Source organism: Acomys russatus, chromosome X (assembly GCF_903995435.1).
Source record: "Acomys russatus chromosome X, mAcoRus1.1, whole genome shotgun sequence".
Lineage (NCBI taxonomy): Eukaryota > Metazoa > Chordata > Mammalia > Rodentia > Muridae > Acomys > Acomys russatus.
This window is the reverse complement of record NC_067169.1, coordinates 22,758,528-22,781,078: the sequence shown is the minus strand read 5'-3', so window position 1 is coordinate 22,781,078 and position 22,551 is coordinate 22,758,528. Positions and strand designations below refer to the sequence as shown.

General features: G+C 41.0%; 2 protein-coding genes across 2 annotated transcripts in view; one reads left to right on the top strand and one right to left on the bottom strand.

The window, feature by feature from the left end:
- Shroom2 (shroom family member 2) overlaps positions 1–22,551 on the top strand; it is a 1,329,704-nt gene that overhangs the window by 1,280,662 nt on the left and 26,491 nt on the right. The window lies entirely within an intron of this gene.
- Wnk3 (WNK lysine deficient protein kinase 3) overlaps positions 1–22,551 on the bottom strand; it is a 107,323-nt gene that overhangs the window by 69,401 nt on the left and 15,371 nt on the right. The window contains exon 2 of the mRNA XM_051142131.1: positions 462–1,100. Coding sequence (XP_050998088.1) covers positions 462–998 — 537 coding nt within the window. The 5' untranslated portion in view covers positions 999–1,100. The remainder of the gene's footprint in view (positions 1–461; positions 1,101–22,551) is intronic.

The window sequence follows — 22,551 nt, the reverse complement described above, 5'->3', positions numbered from 1 at the left end:
CTCAATGGTAGAATACTTTTATAAGGGTTTGAATTTATTCTCAGCACTGCAAAAGTTAAGATAAAAGGAAGACTGGTCTGTAAATGTATCTCAATGGTAGACTACTTGCCTAGCATGTGAAGGCTCTACATTCCATCCTCAGCATTGCTGAAGAAGAGAAGAAGAAGAAGAAGAAGAGGAGGAGGAGGAGAAGGAAGAGTAGCAGCAGCAGCAGCAGCAGCAGCAGCAGCAGCAGTAGTTGACTACTACCATGTCATAGACGAGGAGCAGGAGAACAAAGGAGAACATGGAGGAGAAGATACTTTTTAAAAACCTTGGCATGAGTTTCTAACAGAATCTAGAAAAGAACATAATTTCTAGGGGATGGTAGAAGGGCTCTACACTCTCTTCACCCTGGATCATTCTGGCAGTTGGGGCAGCTCAATTTGGAATTCATAAAGCTAAGAAAATTATATACCCACCTGTAGTTCACACCAAGCAACTTCAACCCACGTTTCAGTGTCCAGTCCTTTATATACTGTTTTAAACGCTCCTCTTCCCAGCTCTATGTCAAACTTGAGAAACCTGCCACTAGGGGAAGTTGCCACAGCCTTCATTTCCGCTTCTTCTTCCATTTCCTTTTCATTTTTTTCCTTGAAGCAATCTTTTGAGGATTCTGAGGTTACCTTTGAACATTGCTCATTTTTAACTTCTTGCCCACCTCTTAGCACATTTGTAGGAAGTTTATCTACTCTTGACATATTTGTCGCAGCTTTTATTCTTTCATCTTTGGGGGACGATTTGGCAACTTTGTCATCTTCTGTCATTTCAACACTCTTTCGGAAAAATCTCTTTCTTTCAATGGTTTCCCCAGAAGCAGAGATGGTATTGGTTTTTTCTTTTATTCTAGCTTCTACGGTCAGAGGTGCAGCAACCTGGGCAACCCTATTTTCAAAGGAAACCCCATCGGGCTTCTCAGAATCTTCTGTGCTAGCTGGCTCCCCAGAATCAGTGGCCATTGTAACTAAGATTGGCACTAAACTTTTTCCTGTTTCACTCTTGAGTCCACTTACATCTCAGAACACACTTCCTTTTATGTGGTCATAGATTCCCATAGCAACCTGAACGAGGGAAAAGAGATAGTTTTAAAATCACCGTACATCAGAAATCATTAAGGAGAAAATAAGTCATCTGATTTTTAATTGCTTCTCTCTCTCTCTCTCTCTCTCTCTCTCTCTCTCTCTCTCTCTCTCTCTCTCTCTCTCTCTCTCTCTCTCTCTCTCATTCAGGTTTTGCAGAACAAGGTTTCACTGTGTAAGTCTTGGCTGTCCCTAGACTGCTTAGACCAGGCTGCCCTTGAACTCACAGATATCCATCCATCTGCCTCTGCCTCCTGAGTGCTGGGATTAAAGGCATATGCCACCTTATCTTCTTTAATATAGCTACAGTAACTAGTATAGCACTTGGCATATACTTCAATATGTCTCCATACACAGGAACCTAGTTCTAAGCTCATCTCAATCTACCAAACTCAATACAGGTGCCCAAATCCTGGATTCACTTAGCTATACATAGTAAGTACAAATACCACAAGATTTCCAGAAGACTGCCTAAGATTCTGAATTCATCTAATAGTAGTTTAATTTGTGGTAAAACATATATAGAAATTGAACTATCTTAAATGTATAGTTACACAGCATTAATGCACTCACAATGTTGTGCTATCATCACTTCTTAAAACTTTTATTATGTGTGTGAGGTAGTTCTCTCCTTCTACTGTCATATGAGTTCCAGGGCCTAAACTCAAGCTGTCTTCATGGCAAGCACGTTATACACTGAGCCATCTTGCTGGGCCTATTATCACTTTAATCCATTTTCCAAAACACTGTCATCATATTTTTAGAAAAAGATTTACTTATTACTATGTATACAGTGTTCTGCCTGCATGTACACCTGCAGGCCAGAAGAGGGCATCAGATCACATTACAGATGGCTGTGGGTCACCATGTGGTTGCTGGGAATTGAACTCAAGACCTCTGGAGGAGCAGTCAGTGCTCTTAACCGCTGAGCCATCTCTGCAGGTCCCCAATGTCATCATCTTAAACTGAAAATATATAGTCATTATAGAAAAACTTCCTATCCAGCTGAGTACTATGGAACGCACCTATACTCCTAGTTCTTCAGGAAGTTGAGGGTGGAGCCCTGAGAGTTCCAGGCCAGTTTGGACAAACAAGCAAAACTAAGTTTTATAAAAAATATTTTATGTGCATTGGTGTTTTGCCTGTATGTATGTATGTATGTATGTATGTGTGTGTGTATGTGTGTATGTGCGAGGCTGGCAGATCTTGAAGTTACAGACAGTTGTGAACTGCCATGTGAGTGCTGGCAATTGAACCCAGGTTCTCTGGAAGAGGTGTTCTTCACTGCTGAGCTATCTCTCCAGGACCCAAACTAATTTCTAAAACAGAAGAAAAGCAAGTTTTTAGGGGCTGAGCGTGTGTCTCACTAGCAGAGCACGTGCCTTGCATGTACAAAGTTCTGTGTATGACTGACTGTCAGAACTACCAAAAGAAAAATCTTACCCCAAAACTTCATTCTGCTCTCTATTCTGAATTTACTTATTCTACATAATTCATGTAAGTAGACACACACAGTATTTGTGTCTGTCTTATTTCACTAACATGTTCATTTCTTTTTAAGATTGGTTAATAAATACATAAAAATATTCAGTATCTTTAGTAACCAGGACAATTAAAATCGAAATTACATTGAAATTCTTGGCTAGAAAGGTGGCTGCCTGCTCTTCCAAAGGTCCCAAGTTCAATTCCCAGCAACTACATGGTGGTTTACAATCATCTGTAATGTGATCTGATGCCCTCTTCTGGCCTACAGGTGTACACACACGCAAAGCATTGTATATATAATAATAAATAAAGAAATCTTAAAAAAAAAAAAAAAAAAAAGAAATTCCATCCCACCCTAGTAAAAGTGCCTATCATCAAGAAAACACAAAACAGGTCAGCAGTTGAGAGCATTTACTGGTCTTGGAGAGGATCCAGGTTCAGTTCCCACACCCACATGGTGGCTCATACTGCTTCTAACTCAGGTCCTGGAGTTCCCGAAATCTCTTCTGACCTCTCTGGACTACTCCACCAATATGGTGCACACACATACACTCAGGCACACACACACACAAGACAAAATAAATGCATAAAAAAGAAAATACAAAACAAAATTATGAAGATAGAGGAATTTAAATTAGTACAGCCACTATGGAACCTAGTACAGTGGTTAGTACTAAGTTATATGCCCTGATGACACAACTAAAGTTAAAAGAAAACAATGCATATCATGTATTTTCAAATGGGTAAACAAATGAAACATACCTGTGTGTATTCATGTACACGTACATGTGGGAAATGCAAGTTGATGTACATTGTCTTCTCCCCATTTTTTGGAGAGCGGATCTTACTATTTAGTCCTGGCTGTCTAGAACTGTGTAGACCAGGCTGGCCTCCAACTTACCATATCGATATCTTCTGAGATATAAAGAAAGCAGCTATAACACTACTAATTAGGAATCCAGGTGAACAGCATATATAATTTCGCTGTACTACTTTGCTGCTTATTTTACGTTTGAGATTTTTCAAAATAGAAATAGCTCAGAAGGCTGGGGAAATGGCTCTCATAGTGAAGTGCTTACTTGGCAAGCACAAGCACCTAAGTTTAGAGCCTCAGCAGCAGCAGCACTGTAGAAGCCAGGTGCAGCAATGCATGCTTGTAATTCCAGTGCTGGGGAGCCAGAGAAGAGAGAATCCGTGGGATGTGCTGGCTAGCTAGCATAGCCAAACCAGAAAGCTTCAGCCTCGGTGTCTTCAAATATAAGGCAGAAGGCTGAGTGTGGGGACACATGCCTCCAATCACAGAGCTCTGGAGATAGAGGCAGGCAGACCTCTGACTGCTCTACACAGTTCTAGGCAACCAGGCTGACATATAAGACCCCGAACCAGAAAAAGGTGTTAAGCAATTAAAGAAGACTTCTGTTTTCCACACACATGTGCACATGAATACACACACATACCATACAAACATACAAAGAATTCAATAATCAGACAAAAATCATTTATAAAGCTTAGATATAGCAATCTGAGTATTAAAACAATAAAGAAAGGGGCTGATAAAATAGCTCAGTGGACATGTGGACATACATGTGGCAGTCATAAGACAATTTGCTGGGCTCACTTCTCTCCTTCCACCAAGCGCATGCTGGGGATTGAACTCAGCTTGTCAAGCTTAGCAGCAGGTATTTTTACTCACTGAACCATCTCCCCATCCCCTGAACTTCCTTTTATAATCACTTATTAAATTATATGTATAGATTCATGAGGGCTGAAGAGATGGCTCAGAGGTTAAAAACACTGGCTACTCTTCCAGAGAAACTGAATTCCCAGAATCAACATGGTGGCTCACAATAGTCTATAACTGTAGTTCCAGAGGATCTAACACCCCTTCCTGGCCTTTGTGGGCACAATGCATACGTATGGTGCACAGACAGACATATATACAGAAAAGGGCCTATACAAATACAAATAAAAACTTAAAAAACTATACATAGAAATTTTACACATTTTTCCTGAATGTATATTTCACAAGCAGAATGGCTTATGTTTCTATTGCTGTGATAAAATGCCATGACCAAAAGCAATTTGTGGAGGAAAGGGTTCACTTCATCTTACACTTCCAGGTACCAGTACACCATTGAGGGAGGTCAAGACAGAAACTTAAATAGGGCATAAACCTAGAGGCAAAACCACGAAGGGGTGCTGCTTATTGTCTTGCTCCCCACAGCTTGCAAGCCCTGCTTTCTGAAACAATTCAGAACCACTGGCACCACAATGAACTGGGCCTTGCCACATCAATCAAGGAAATGAAACACAGGCTTGCCTACAAGTGACTGCATTTTTTTTTCTGATTGAAGTTCCTTCTTCCCAGGCGATCACAGCCTGTGTCAAGTTGACCAAATAATAATAATAATTAATAATAATAATAATAATAATGAAAAGGGTTTTTAAAAACCACAATAAAAAGCCGGGCGTGGTGGCACACACCTTTAATGCCAGCACTTGGGAGGCAGAGGCAAGCAGATTGCTATGAGTTTGAGGCCAGCCTGGTCTACAAAGTTAGTCCAGGACAGCCAAGGCTACACAGAGAAACCCTGTCTCGAAACACACACACACACACACACACACACACACACACACACACACACACAAAACAAAAACAAAAAACAAAAAACCAAACCACACACACATAATAATGGGGTTGGAGGTCTCAGAGGTTAAGAGCACTGTCTACTCTTCCAAAGGTCCTGAGTCCAATTCCCAGCAACCACATGGTGGCTCACAGCCATCTCTAATGAGATCTGGTGCCCTCTTCTGGCCGGCAGGAGTACATGCAGGCAGAGCACTGCATACATAGTAATAAATAAATTTTAAAAACGTAATAATAAATATAAAATGCTTTCCAAGAAGATTTTCTGTATATTGACTTACACATGCTTTTAAAAAAATACATTTTACGTTGTAACAAGCAAATTTAAGTACAGGGTCTTTTGCTGATTGGACCATTTACTTGACATCAATAGCTCAAAAGGACCATGGACTAGTTTTAATGATAGCTCTAATAAATGTATCTTGTTTTGCTTGTTTGGTTGGTTTGTTTTTGTTTTTCGAGACAGGGTTTCTCTGTGTAGCCTTGGCTGTCCTGGACTCGCTTTGTAGACCAGGCTGGCCTTGAACTCAAAGCAATCCACCTGCCTCTGCCTCCCGAATGCTAGGATTAAAGGTGTGCGCCACCACGCCTGACTTGTATCTTGGTTTTACACAATAGTTGCTATAACACGCCACCACGCCTGGCTTGTATCTTGGTTTTACACAATAGTTGATATAACAACCAATTCTGAATCTTATTTAGTTTGAGATTAGGGGACACAGTCTAAATAATTCCCACATATTACAATATGATACTGTAATGTGCATTTTGGCAATATTCTAGTACATTCAACTCAAAATTTTATCAGGGATCCATACTTCTTACCCTCCGCAAAAGTCCATCAAAATGGATCAAAGACTTTATATAAGACTTAAACTGGAAGCCAGGAATGGTGGGGCACTCCTGTGATCCCAGCATTTGGGAAAGCAGAGCTAGGTGGATTTCTGTGAGTTCAAGGCCAGCCTGGTCTACAAAGTGAGTCCAGGATAGCCAAGGCTACACAGAGAAACCCTGTATCAAAAACCAACCAACCAACAAACAAAAGATTTAAACTGCTAGAAGAGATTTAGGTAAAACACATTATGATACAGGCACAGGCATATAGTGTCTGAAAAGAAGTTCAATAATACAAGAAATAAGCCCAAGAATTTATAAATGATAATGTATAAAATTAAAAAGCTTCTGTCCAGCAAAAGAAGCAATCACCAGAGTCAAAGAGACAATCTACAAAAACAGAAAAAGAAATATTTGCCAATAATATATCATACAGTAGAGTAAAACATAAAGAACTATAAAAACTACCCCAAAAACCTAAATCATCCTACTAATAAATGGGCTAGTATGAATAGCTATCAAAAGAATATGAACGGCAAATATACAATAGTTGGACATTCTAAGCAATCAGTGAAATATCAATTAAAACTACACCATCATCAAGAAATTAAATGCTGGGTTGGGCATGGTGTACCACACCTTTAATCTCTGCATTTGGGAAGCAGAGGCAGATGGATCTCTATGAGTTCAAGGCCAGCCTGATCTACACAGCAAGTTCCAGACCGGGCAAGGTTATATACTGAGACTAGTCTCAAAAAATATAAATAAATGGGCCAGGCATGGTGGCGCATGCCTTTAATCCCAGCACTTGGGAGGCAGAGGCTGGTGGATCACTGTGAGTTCGAGGCCAGCTTGGTCTACAAAGTGAGTCCAGGACAGCCAAGGCTACACAGAGAGACCCTGTCTTGAAAAACAAAACCAAAACCAAAAGAATATAAATAAACAAATGAATATTGCTGGGCAGTGATGACATGTGCCTTTAATCCCAGCACTTGGGAGGCAGAGGCAGGCAAAATCTGTGAGTTTGGAGGCCAGCCTGGTCTACAGAATGAGCTCTAGAATAGCCAAGGCTACACAGAGAAACCATGTCTTTCTGGTATAATAAAACAAACTTAAACAGAAAGAAAAGAATATGGTATTGTCATGAGGAAAGATACACAGATAAATGAAATGAAAAAAAGACTAAAAATAAACCCATATATTGATGGTCAAATAATTTTAATAAGAATGCCATGAAAACTCAGAGAAAGAATAGTCTTTACAACAATTGCAGTGGCTCAGCATGGGGACCAAATGGAACTTGGAGACAACTTTCAAGAGTCTCCTCTCCTTTTATCATGTACGTCCTAGGGGCAGACTCAGGCTGTCAGATTGGTAGCAAACACCTTTACCCAGGAAGCCATCTCACTGGACTAAGATTTTTTTCCTTTAACTTCTTATTTTGAAATAATTTTTCAGTTGGGAAAGAACTTGCAAGAATATACAAAGAATACAGTATAATCTTCACCCACATTCTCCAAATACTAACACTTTAAGAGAGGTATTTTAAAAGTAAGACTAATGATACTTATTCACTTGACCTAAAGGTCACTTATGCAGAAACATCAAGACCAGAAACCCAGAAGACAGACTTCTAAACAGTCAGAAATAGGTAAAGTTAAATGGTTATTTACAAAAACCTTCACTCTTTTGGAGTGTAGCTTTTTTTTTTTTAACTGAAATCCTAGTGAGGCAGTGGTGGTACACACTTTTAATCCCAGTAATCAAGAGGCAGAAGCCAGCCTGGTGTACAGAGCTAGTTCCAGGAGAGCCAGAGCTACACAGAGAAACCTTGTCTCAGAAGAAAAAAAACTGAAATCCTAAGAAAATGTGATAGTACATGACTGTAATATCAGTACTCTAAGGTGAAGGTAAGAGGAGAATCAAAAATTGAAGCCACCTTCGGCGTCATGAAACTAAAACAAACAAAAAACACAGAGAACATGGAAATTCCGATGGACATGGTGACACATACCTGTAATGCCCAAGTACAGAAAGGTGCTGCAGAGCTGGGTAGTGGTGGCGCACACCTTTAATCCTAGCACTCAGGAAGCAGAGACAGGTAGATTGCTGTGAGTTCGAGGCCAGCCTGGTCTACAAAGCTAGTCCAGGACAGCCAAAGCTAGAAACCCTGTCTCAGGGGAAAACAACAACAACAAAAACAAAAAAACAGAAAAAAAAGAAAAGAAAAGAAAAAAGAAAAAGAAAAAGCAAGCAAGCAAACAAACGAAAAACCCAGAAAGGTGCTGCTAAATAATCGTGAGTCAAAGGTCAGCCTGGAAATGCCTTACATACCCAGCTACCCTGAGGCTGAAACAAAGGGACCAAAACCGGCAAGATCAGCCAGGACAACATAGCAAGATCCTGTCCTAAAATAAAAAGTTGAAAAGGGCCAGGTTGTAATTCTGAAATAGAGCAATGGCCTAGCATGTGGGAGGCCCTTAATTTAATCCTCACTACTCAGCAGAAAATTTGGATGTCTTTTTTGTTTTGTTTTGGTTTGGTTTTTTGTTTTGGTTTTTGGTTTTTCAAGACAGGGTCTGTGTAGCCTTAGCTGTCCTGGACTCTGTAGACCAGGCTGGCCTCGAACTCACAGAGATCCACCTGCCTCTGCCTCCCAATTACTGGGATTAAAGGCGTGCCATGTCACTGCGCCTGGCCTCTGAAATCTTTTTAATACTCTGAAAAAATTAGACTTTAATTGTATGAATGTTTTGCCTGGTAGACAGCATCAGATCTTCTGGAACCAAAGTTATGGACAATTGTGAGCCATTATATGGGTACTTGGAACAGAACCCAGGTCCTCTGCAAGAGCAAGGAATGTTCTGAATCACTGAGCCATCTCTCCAGCCCCTAAAGACCGAAATAATGATTTTTTTTAAAAAAGCATTTATTATATGTGTATATATGTCTTGTCTCCACATATGTCTGTGTACAATGTGCATGCCTTTTGCCCTCAGAGGCCAGAACATCAGATCCTCTGGAACTGCAATTACAGATGATTATAAGTTGCCACACGGTCGAACCAGATCCTCTGAAAGAGCAGCCAGTTCTCTCCCATTTAGCCATCTCTCCAACCCCCAAAACACTAAAATTTTATTCAAACTCTAATATATTTTGAAAAGCCCAATTCCATGATATCAAATACAAAGGGATATTTTATGAGGTAACAATTATAAGCCTATACACACATATATTTAGCAATCATGCTTTCTTAATACACAAACTAAAACCTAACAAACTGAAGAGGTGACCAAACAGTTCAATAACAAAATATTTGGACAATACTATCAAACAACCTGACCTAGCTGACATCTGTAAAACACTCTCTTTACCAAGAGCAAATATGAATTCCTTTCAAACATAGATGAGGCATCTCTAGAACACATCATATGCTATGCCATAAAACAAGTATCAATAAGATATGTTCTCTTCTACAACAGAATAATTCGATTAGGGGCTGTAGCTTAGTTGGCAGAGTGCTTAGCTAACATGAAGGAAGCCCTGAGTTTGAGGCCCAGTACCACATTAATTGGGCATGGTGATGCATGCCTGTAATCTCAGGACTTAAGACACGGAGGTAAGATCAGGCATTCAAGGTTATTTCTCTACATAGAGAGTCGAAGACTACAAGCCTGGGCTGCATGAGCAGAGGGAAGAAGAAAGGAAAGAAGGGAGGCAGGCCTGCTAAGGAAAATAATTAAACTAAAAATTAGCAACAGAGAAATAATGGACATAGAAATCAGTGGAAAAATTAATCAAAGGCTAAAAGTAAGCCTTAATGTTTCTTGTCAGGTGATTTTCAACAAAGGAACTAAGACTATTCAATGTGTAAATGGCAGTATTTTTCAGCTAAAGGAACTAGAAAACTTAATGTGTAAGAGTAAAATTGGACCCTTATCCCACATCATACAGAGAAATTATGTTTAGAATGGACCACAGGCCTAAGAGTAAGAACTAAAACTATAAAGCTCTTCGAAGAAAACACTAGAATAAATCTTGGTTATCCTGGGCCAGGCAAAATTTCCCAGCTGTAACAACCAAACATAGTATCAATAAAAGAGAACACTGACAGGAGGCTACAGCAGGCTATCCATGAATTGACAGCCAGCCAAAACTAAATAAAGACCAGTCTGAGTTACATAGTCGGAATGTGTCTTGACATGGGGTGGGGTGTGGGGGGTGGGGGCTCATTGGTTAAAAGCACTGGCTACTAATTCCAGGCGACACAGGCTCAATGCCCAGCAACCACATTGGAGTCTGGTGTCTGAAACCTCAGTTCCTGGGAATCTAATTCCCTCTTTGGCCTCCTTGGGTACCAGGCATGCACATGGTACAGACATACATACAGATAAAACACCCATATACAGATTTTTAAAAAGTAACAGAGCAAGTCTACAAGTCAGTATAAGAGAGGGAGGGAAGAAATTATCTCATAAAAATGTTAAGCCTTTGTGCTTCAAAGAATATCATTAAGGAAGTAGAAAGGACAACCCATAAAGTAGGAAAAAATTATATGCAAATAAGATACAGCAGATCTCTTGTGAGTTTGAGACCTGCCTGGCCTACATGGTGAGCTCTAGGCCAGCCAGTGATACACAGTTTTTTCATAAAACAAGCAAACAAAGAATACATGAAAATTTCTTAAAATGCAATAATGAAAAGGCAAACAGACTTAAAAATCTGCAGCTTTGCATGTTCAAGGCCCTGGGCTCAATCATTAGCATTCTATCCACTCAATATGGGGATATTAGAATATTTTTCTAAAAAACATGCACCAAAGTCTCTCATATCTGTAGTTTTACTTTCACAGTTTCAGTCACATTCTTCAGTAAACTACAGTCCAAAAGTAATAGAAAATTCTGGGAATAAAAGCAGGCACGGTTGCTGGGTAGTGGTGCACGCCTTTAATCCCAGCACTCGAGAGGCAGAGGCAGGTGGATCATTGTGAGTTCAAGGCCAGCCTGGTCTGCAAAGTGAGTCCTGGACAGCCAAGGCTACACAGAGAAACCCTGTCTCAAACAAACAAACAAACAAATAACAACAACAAAAAACTAGGCATGGTGGCCCACACCTAAATCCCCGTAATCAAGAAGCAGGAGGACTGCAAGTTTAGTGTAAGCTACATGGTGATACCCTCAAAAAAAAAAAAAAAAAAAAGCCCACAAACAAACAAAGTGGGTGGGGCATGGGTGAGATGAGTGTGTGGTAAAGGCACTGTCCACCAAGCCTGGCAATCTGAGTTCAATCCTCTGAACCCACGTGGTGGAAGGAGAGAACTGACTCCCAAAAGGTGTTCTTGGACTCCATAGTAGTACATGCTAGTGCCCACACATGTAAATAATGTAATAAAAGTTAAAAGAAATTAGTCCATTGCTTTCTGTCTAAGTCTAAAGACCTGGATCCAGATCCTCAGCATGCATGTAAAACTAGGTAAATTGGGCTGGGCGTGGTGGCGCACGCCTTTAATCCCAGCGCTTGGGAGGCAGAGGCAGGCGGATCACTGTGAGCTCAAGGCCAGCCTGGTCTACAAAGCGAGTCCAGGACAGTCAAGGTTACACGGAGAAACCCTGTCTTGCAAAACAACAACAAAAACAAAAGCAAAAATACCAGGAAGAAGCAAAACCACTACATTTATATAAACTTATTATAACATAGTCTTACTTTTCTACTGCTGGGATCAAATGCCATGACCAAGGCAATCTATGCAGAAAAGGATTTCTTTGGGCTTACGGTTCCAGAGATTAGAATCTATTATGATGAGGCAGTGCAGCAGCAAGCAGCAGACTGTGAGATCTCATCTCCAACAGGAAGCAGAGAGAACAAACTCGAAATGGTGGAGTCTTTTGAACCCTTAAAGTCCACCCTAGAGGCAAGCATACTTCCTCCAATAAGGCCACAGCTCTTAATCCTCCTGCAAACAGACCCCAACTAGGGATCAAGTATTCAAATGCCTGAGACTTATGGGAAACAAGTCATTCAGACCACCCCATTCCACTCCCTGGCTGCTCAGTCTGTGGCACAACACGAATTTAATTCTATTTCAACAGTCCCTGTAGTCTTTCTCAGTATCAACATACTTTAAAAATCCAAAGTCTCTTCTTAGACTCATGACTATCTTTTAACTGTATCCCCCAGTAGAATCAAAATCAAAACACAGATCACATACTTCCAACATACAATGGCACAGAATATGAATTACCATTTCAAAAGAGAGGAAGGAGAGCATGGTGAGAAAACATTAGACCAAAGCAAAGCCAAAACCAAAGCAAAAACCAGCAGGGCAAACTCCAAATCCTATGGCTCTATGTACAATGTCAAAGGGCTTAGATGGCCCTACCCTTCCAGCTGTGCTGACTGCAGCACACTTCTCTCTTGGGCTGCTTTCCACTCCCAGTATGCAGCTCTTCTTGGCAGTTATCTCAGGACTCTGACATCTCCAACATCCTGGAGTCTCCAAGGCAATCCAGGCTTCACACTCACAGCTTCACACAATGGCCTCTCTGGGTCTCTGTGCAGGGACTCCCCTGCCACGTGTCTGGCCTCAGTGGCTCTCCAGACTCTCTGCCAGAGCAGCAAGTACTCTTAACTGCGGAGCCATCTCTCTAGTCCCTCCCCTACTTTTTTAATTAGCCTCGGGCACATTCTTAGGACACAGGAAGAAAGATCACAGAAGATTCCACAGCCCCTTTACTCCTGCATCCTTCATGAACTTAAAGCCAGACTCACACCATCATTTGGGGTGAACTCTAGTGCCCTTAAATCACATTTGTAGCAGCTTTGATTTGCTGTTTCCTTTTAGGAGCAGAAAACTCCTTAGGCTTTTTCTTCTTACAAGGTAAAAGCTTAGCTGGGTGGGGTGTTGTTCCGAAGGCACCACTGCCTTTTCCCCATTGCAGATCAGGCCTTGCCTTTATCATAAGCCTTAATCACAAATACAAGCCTGGGCTGTAGTTTCTCTGCAAACTGTAGGTTTTGTATTTCTTTCTGCTCCACTTACTCTTTTTCACTATAGGCCTCCATAAGAGTGATTACTAATAACCAAACAATTGTTATTATCTTGAAATCTCCTCCGCCAAATAAATTAGCCTATTACTTTTTTGAAGATTTATTTTACTTTATTTTATGTGTATGAGTGTTTTGTCTGCATGTATCTATGCACATTACATGTGTGCCTGACAGCAGATACCAGAAGAGGGTTCTGGATCCCCTACAACTAGAGTTATACACTGCTTGCTATAAGCTGCCATGTGGTTGCTGGGAACCAAACCCAGCTCTCTGCCAGAGATGTAAGAATAGGTTCTATCTCAGTTCCTATTCTTCCCCTGTGAAACTTTTGGAGCTGGGCCTTTGAAGTCCGCATAGCTCTCAGCACTACTATCTTCCAAAGTCCTTCTGGGATTGAGTACTGACTTCTGCTTATAGCATCAACCAGTTTTCTAGTTCAAAGTCTTCCACATTACTAAAAAACAAACTAAATAGGCTGATCACAGCAATAGCCCACTTCCTGGCACCAACTACTGTCGTAGTTTCTTTTCTACAGCTATAAGACACCATGCCCAGGGCAACTTCAAAAAGAAAGCACTTATTTCGGGCTTACTGTTCCAGAGGCATACTATTCCATCAAGGTGAGACAGCAAGGCAGCAAGTAGCAGGCATGGTGGCTGGAGCAGCAGCTGAGGGCTTCCATCTCACACAGGAAGCATAGAGAACAAACTCGAAATGGCACAAATGTTCTGAACCGTCAAAGCCCATCCCCAATGGCATACTTCCTCCAGCAAGGCCTTCTAATTGTCCCCAAGTAGGTACCAACTAGTCCAAGTATTCAAATGTCCAAGGCATATAAGGGATGTCTCATTTGAACCACAAGCATATTTTATAGTAATAGTAGTAAGTCAGATGTTAAGATATACGCTGATCATCTCAGTACCCGAGAAGCTGGAGTAGGACGACTGTGGTGTTGTGGGTACAGTGGGCTATGAACAAACAAAAAAAAAAGTAGTGACAATATTTTACCCCTTTAAAACCATTACAGAATGCAAATTACAACCTGGATCTTCAATAATTTGGGTATCTTTTCTTACACAATAAAGATTTAGTTGAGTTTTGTGAAATTAGTTCTTAATCTCCAATTTTACATAGATTCTAGGGATCAAACTCAGGCCACTAAAAATAAAAAACAAAAAATCCAACCAAACAGAAAACAAACAAATGAAAACTCAGGCCTCCAGGCTTGTATAGCAAGTACCTTTCTCCGTTGATCCATCTTTCCAGCAGCAGTCAGGTTTTTTACTTTTATTTTATTTGTTTATTTATTTATTTATTTATTTTGGTTTTTCGAGACAGGGTTTCTCTGTGTAGCCTTGGCCATCCTGGACTCACTTTGTAGACCAGGCTGGCCTCGAACTCACAACGATCCGCCTGCCTCTGCCTCCCGAGTGCTGGGATTAAAGGCATGCGCCACCACACCCGGCTATTTTTTTATTTTTTATTTTTTGCTTTTCAAGACAGTTTCTCTGAGTAGCCTTGGCTCTCCTGGAACTCACTCTATAGACCAGGCTGGCCTCGAACTCATAGAGATCTGCCTGCCTCTGACTTTCAAGTGCTGGGATTAAATGTATGTGCCACCACCACCTAGAGGCAGTCAACTTTCAATATAATGATAAAGTAGAACTAAAGTTATTTTGTTATGATTGTTATATATTATTATTGGCCGGTTGACGCTTGTTTTTAAATTCTACTTTATTTGGGGCATTGAAGTCTCTACCTCCCTTCCACCAACACCTTAACCCTGGGTATGAGAAAGAAGGTTAGGGGGGAGAGGGGGCGCAGACCCCTTTACTTCTGGCTGTTTAGGGCCAAACTCAGCAAGTGGTCTCCTCTGAGCTGCTGCGTTGAAACATTTCTCTCCATCCATCTCTAAGCTGCCACACCATCCATCTCTGGTCTCTCTAAACTGCTACATGCCACACACCACACTTTTTCTCTCTGGGCTTTTTTTTCTCCCCCAGGAGTCCTTGACCATGCCCCCCTTCATGCTGCATGAAGCAGGCTATTACCAGCTGGCAAAGACCACACCCCACGGGAGGCAATTATTAGCTGTAGGCGTACTAAAGCCCAAATGAAAATCCCATACTTGGCATTAAAACAAAAACATATTTACATAACTGAGTTTACAAAGAACCCAAAACTTCCATTACATTGGCCTACATTACTACTTAAACTTTATCCTATGTATGTATACTTCGGAAAACACTTTTATGTTTTGTTTCGTTTTTGTTTTTTTGAGACAGGGTTTCTCTGTGTAGCCTTGGCTGTCCTGGACTCCCTTTGTAGACCAGGCTGGCCTCGAAGAACTCACAGCGAGCCGCCTGCCTCTGCCTCCCGAGTGCTGGGATTAAAGGCATGCACCACCACGCCCAGCCTGGAAAACACTTTTAATAGGATAAAGAACTCTGGTTTTAGCCATGTACTAAGAGACTTAGATCCTGTACAGGTAAAAAGATTACTGCCCAATATTAACAACATTACTCATTTGGAAAATGCAAATCAAACTAGAATGAAGTACTACTTCACACCCAAGAGGATGGCTACAATAAGAAAAGATTGTAACTGGCATTAAAAAAGATGTGGAGAAAATGGATCCCTTCATTCATTGCTGATGGAAATGTAAAATGGTGCAGATAAACATGGAACATTGTGTGGTTGTTCTCCAAAAAGTTAAACAGAGTTACCATATGAAACCAAAGCTTGTTCACAAAAAATGGGGAAGCCCTGGGTTTTCCCCCCAGTGCATATAAAACCAGACATGGCAGACCAACAAAATGGCTCAGTTTGACAAACCTGAGTTAAATCCCTGGGATTTACATAGTGGAAGTGGAGAACCAACTCCTACAGGTTATCTTCTACATGAGTGCTGTGGCACAAGTACACACACACACACACACACACACACACAGAGAGAGAGAGAGAATAGATAAATAAATGTTTATTAATTAAAAAAGAAAGAAGACTGGGCTGGAGAGATTGCTCAGTGGTTATAAGCACTGGCTGCTCTTCCAGGGGATCTGAGTTCAATTCCCAGCAACCACGTGGCAGCTCACAACTGTCTGTAACTCCCGTTCTAGGGATCCAACGCTCCCTTCTGGCCTCCACAGGCACCAGACACACAGTCTGGTAAAACACCCATACACATAAAATAATTTTCAATGTTTTAAAACTTAAATTTTATATGTGTGTGTCTGTACATATGTAAAAAAGATATAGTAGCATATGCTTGGAATTTCAGCATTTGGGAAGCAAAAAGGTCAGAGTCCAAGGTTATCCTCCAGCCCATAGCAAATTGAAACCAGTGTAGGTTACATGAGACTCTGTCTCAAAAGAAAGGGAAGGGTTCAATGGGTAAAGGTGCTTGATACACAAGCTTGGAAACCAGAGTTTAATTACTGGAAACCACATAAAGATAGAACGAACCCCAGACTCCACAGAGTTGTCCTCTGACCTCCTCACATGTGTTGTGGAATGCATCTCCCCCATATCACTCAGGTATACACACAAATATATGTACACAATAATAACAAAAAATTGTAAACAAAGATACATAGCAGCACTACTCATATAGCTCATTAATAGAGCTTTAAAATATGTTTAAAAATAGCCAGGTGTGGTGGCGCACACCTTTAATCCCAGCACTCAGGAGGCAGAGGCAGGCAGATTGCTGTGATTTCGAGGCCAGCCTGGTCTACAGAAAGAGTTCAGGACAGCCAAGATAACAGAGAAACCCTGTCTTGAAAAAAATATATGCTTAAAAATAACTTATTCAGCAATACAAAGGAATACCATGCATGCTTACAAAAGTAAGACTTGACAATGTTATACTAACTGAAATCAGTCAGAGGAAAAGGCCACATATTTCATAATTTTGTTGATGTTAATTGCCTAGAAATTAAAATCCATAGGAACAAAAGATGAGTAGTTAACTAGGGCTAGAGTAATAGGATAAATGACCATGTATGATCTTTGGAGGTAATGGCATACTTTAATCAGGCTTTGCCTTGCTGTGATAAAATATCTTACAACTTAAAGGGAACAAGATTTATTATGGCTCACAATCAGAAGCTTTAGTCTGTCATAGCAAAAGACCATGGTAAGACAGTTCACATCATGATAGCTAGAAAGTTCTAAGAGATGGGTATAGTAATACATGCCTTTAATTCCAGCACTCAGGAGGCCGAGGCAAGAGGATCTCTGTGAGTCTGATGCTGGCCTGGCCTACAAAGTGAGTTTCAGAACATGGAGTGATATGCAGTGAGAACCTGTATCAAAAAGGAAAAAGTGAGGAGAATGGTTGTGCTGCAAGATTTCTCCTTTCTTCCCTCTTAGTCTATGAAGGCCCCCAGAGTATGTGATGATATTGTTCCCTTAGTTAATCCTCCCTGGCAGTGCCCTCAGTGTGCTTCATTTATCTTGGAGGTATTTTTCAATTCAATCAGGGTGACAATCAAAATTAACCACCACCAAGTAACTATTTGAAACTAGATTGCAGGGCTGGAGAGATGGCTCAGAGTTAAGAGCACTAACTACACTTCCAGAGGTCCTGAGTTCAATTCCCAGCAACCACATGGTGGCTCACAGTCATCTATACTGGGATCTGATGCTCTCCTGTGGCATGCAGGTGTACATGCAGATAGAGCACTGTATACATAATAATAAATCTTAAAAAAATAATAAATGAAATGTTAGATGTGGTGGTGCACGCCTTTAATCCCAGCACTCGGGAGGCAGAGGCACATGGATCGCTGTGAGTTTGAGGACAGCCTGGTCTACAAAGTGAGTCCAGGACAGCTAAAGCTACACAGAGAAACCCTGTCTTGGGAAAAAAAAAACCCCCAAAAACAAAAATAAATAAAACTAGATTGCAGAGCTAAAGGGATAGATAGCTCAGAGGTAGAATATATACTCAGCACAGGCCAAAGCTTGGGTTCAATATTCAGTATTATGAATATCAGCTTTTAATGTTTAAATAAAAGTGAGCCCAGCATTATAGAAATGAGAGACAAAGGCAGAGGAAGCTCTCAAATTCAAGGCCAGCCTTGACTACATAAAAAAACCCAGTCTCCAAAAACAAAAGGCAGAGCTGGCCCAGGATACAGGCTTAGAACTGCAGTCACTTAGCGGGCTCAAGAATGAAGAGCACAAGCCAGGCGGTAGTGACGCACACCTTTAGTCCCAGCACTCAGGAGGCAGAGGCAGACAGATCTCTGTGAGTTCGAGGCCAGCCTGGTCTACAAAGTGAGTCCAGGACAGTCAAGGCTACACAGAGAAACCCTGTCTCAAGAAAAAAAAAAAAAAAAAAAAAAAAAAAAAGAATGAAGAGCACAAATCTGAGGTGAACCTGGGCTACATACAGAGTGAGATTAAGTCCAGCCTGGAAGCTTAACAAAATCCTATCTCAAAATAAAATAGAGATGGGGAAATGGCTCAGCAATAGGATGTTTGTCTAATATATGTGGTCTTTGATTCAGATCTCAGTACCACAAAAAGCAATTATAATAAAACTGGATTGTAATCAAAGCTATACAACCATATAAATGTACTAAAATAACTAATTGTGACATTTACAATGGGAACCTTTTTTCCCCTTTGAGATGAAATCTCACTATGGGCCTGGGCTCAAGGCCCTGAACAGGTAAGAACGCTGGTTCCTCCACACCTGACTTTCCAATGGTGAATCTTTTATGTAAATTTTACCTTAAACTGACTGTACTGGTGCACACCTGTGATCTCAGCACTTGGGAGAGAGAGGCAGGACACTCTTGAGTCTGAGGGCAGCCTGAGGTATACAATAAGATCTTGTCTGAAACAAATGTATTTCAATAAAATATTATACCCTCCTTTAATGTCTTAACACAGCCAGACATGGTGGTGGTATACAATTTTGATCCCAGCACTTGGGAGGCATTGGCAGGTGGATTTTCATTAGTTTGAGGCCAGCTGGTCTACAGAGTGAGTTCCAGGCTAGCCAGGGCCTCATAATGAGACCCTTTCTTTCTTTCTTTCTTTCTTTCTTTCTTTCTTTCTTTCTTTTTTTGAGACAGGGTCTCTCTATGTAGCCTTGGCTGTCCTGGACTCACTTTGTAGACCAGGCTGGCCTCGAACTCACAGAGATCCACCTGCCTCTGCCTCCTGAGTGCTGGGATTAAAGGCGTACGCCACCATGCCTGGCCCTGTGAGACCCTTTCTTAAAGGAAAGAGAGAAAAGGGATGGATGGAAGAAGAAAGGAAAGAGGGAAGGAAGGAATCTTCACATATTTAGAGCTTAGTGTAGTGACACACGCCTGTAATCTCAACACTTGGGAGGTAGAAACAGAAGGATCAGGCATTCAAGGGAAGCCTGGGCTACATGTCTCAAAGCAAACAAATAAGAAATATTAACATATTTAACTAAACTCAAAGCCATTATAATATCAAATATGTTTTTTTAAGCTATACTGCCCTCTCACTCTCATCTTTGCGGGTTTTTTAAAAAAATGTCTGTCTATAATAAAGTATTCTTTTATTAAAAAAAAATTCTTGAAGTTGAGCATGGTGGTGCACACCTTTAATTCCAACACTTGGGAGGCAGAGGCAGGTGGATCGCTGTGAGTTCGAGGCCAGCCTGGTCTACATTGTGAGTCAAGGACAGCCAAGGATACACAGGGAAACCCTGTCTTGGAGAAAATTTTCTTGTTTTAGGGCAGCGGTTCTCAGCCTATGGGTCACAACCCCTTTGAGGGGTCTAACAACCCTTTCACAGGGGTCACATATCAGATATCCTGCATATCAGATATTCATATTATGATTCATAACAGTAGCAAAATTATAGATATGAAGTAGCAATGAAATAATTGTATGGTTGTGGGCCACCACAACATGAGGAACTGTATTAAAGGGTCACAGCATCAGAAAGCTTGAGAACCACTCACTGCTCTGGAGGGAAAAGGCCCAACAATAACAGGATGTAAGAACTAATAACTTAAGGACAAAGAATGAATAAGAAAAATAAGCTCTGGGACAGAGGTCTAACTCTGTGGTGGTGCACTTGCCTAACACACAGAAGACTCTGGGTTTGGTCTCAAACGACACAAATACCACTACTACTACCACCACCACCACCACCACCAACACCGCCGCCGCCGCCGCCGCCGCCGCCGCCACCACCACCACCACCAACACCGCCGCCGCCGCCGCCGCCGCCGCCGCCACCACCACCGACGACAACGACAACAACAACAACAAATCTTTTTGAACCAGGTAAAGAAGTTCAGGAAGCATCTATTTTCTGATCTCTTTATCATGGATCCAATAGTAGTTCCTTTTCTTCCTTTTTACTTGTTCTTCTCATGGATCCAATTGCTGCTGTTGCTCCTCCTCATCCTCCTCACTCATTCCTGAGGACTGAACTTAGGGTCCTATGCATGTTAGGTAACCACTTTGGCAAGAACCTAAATAGCTGTGTGCTTTCTTTTTATTTTCAAGACAGGATCTCAAGTAAGTTGTCCAGGCTTGCCTCCAACACACTGTTTAGTACAAACAGGCCCTGAACTTCCCAGGGAGCTGGGGTTATAGGTCTGTACAACTAGGCCTAGCTTCTAATACCTTCCTGACTATAAAACAAAACACAGGCAGGGTTTGGAGCTGGACAAACCTGGAATCAAATCTTGGTTTTGCCTTGCAGCAAATAATTTAACCTCACTCATTCTTTATTTCATTTGCGAATCTCACAGGACTAATATGATAATATCGAGAGTACTTAGCACAGTGCCTGGCACAATATAACAATCAATAGATAGAAGCTTTTATTTTCCACTTCGTAATATCCCCTAGGGCAGCATTGTATTAAAGCATTATCCAAAGCCATTGAGATGGCTCTGAGGGTAAAGATGCATGCTTCCAAGTCTGACAACCTGAGTTCAATCCCCAGGGCTAGGGCAGGAAAGCACTGACTCATGAAAGCTATCCTCTGACCTCATGATAAATGCACATCTATCCCATATACAAATAGATAAACAAATAAATGTAAAAAATATTACTAAAAATAAAGCATTATTCAACAACACTGATGAAAACATTAAATGGATTTTCAAGAGGACTCAATTCAGGAAGGCAGAAACATATTGTATTTTAAAAAGACTTTCAGGGCTGGGCATGGTGGCACATGCCTTTAATCCCAGTACTCGGGAGGCAGAGGCAGAAGGATCTCTGTGAGTTCGAGGCCAGCATGGTCTACCAAGAGAGTCCAGGACAGCCAGAGCTATTACACAAAGAAACCTTGTCTCAAAAAAAGCAAAAAAAAAAAAAAAAAAAAAGACTTTCTTGTAATAAACCATGTTGACATTGCTGAAGAGATATGCTACAGTGAACAAGTTATCTCTTCTTTATCATTTTAATTGTTGCTTTATTTTACATGTATTGGTGTGAGAGTGTCAGATCCTCTGGAACTGGAGTTACAGACAACTGTGAGTCACCATGTAGATGTTGGGAACTGAACCTAGGTCCTCTGGAAGAGCAGCCCACAGTGCTCTTAACTGTTGAACCATCTCCAGCTCAAGTTATCTATGTTCAGCAATATAGAAATGTGGCAAAACAAAAACCATTTTTAAAAAATCAGGCTTCAAATCTGGAGTTTCCTCAGGCCTAGAATCACCTATTACGTTCACAGCCATATAGTATAACCTATATGTAACCATTTTTCTTTCGTAAAATGCTAACATAGTAATCTAAGGCAAGGAATACATATATAAAGGCAACTACAAAACACTTCTATAGAGACCCAAATTATAGAGGGAGACTAACAAATGTGTATTCCACCTCTATTCCCTCAACATATTTATTACATAAACTTGAGGTGCTTGATTTAAAAGTTCACACTAATTTCTCTGGCCATTTACTTTAGTAAGCCATAGAAAAATTTAGCCTGGATCCAGTACACTGTTGCACAGCAGTAATTCAATTACTTGGCAAAGATTACTTGAACCCAGGAGTTAAGAAATAATAAGACTCTTACCTCAAAGGAAGATAGAGCTGGGCGGTGGTGAAGAATGCCTTTAATCCCAATACTTGGGAGGCAGAGGCAGGTGGATCGCTGTGAGTTCGAGGCCAGCCTGGTCTACAAAGCGAGTCCAGGACAGCTAAGGCTACACAGAGAGAGCCTGTCTTGAACCGGCCCCCCCCAAAAAAAGATAGAAAGCAGTGCTTTGTCAACCAATAGATCAAAGAACTTCTTTAACCTTTATAGTAACTATAAAAAGAAGACATATTCAAACAAACAGTAAAATTGTCCATTAACAATATTATGCCTTTCTCATACATATATTTTTATAACATTAAATACCAAATACCAATGTACAGTCACTAAGTCAACATCTAAGAATAAAAGAACAAAAGTCA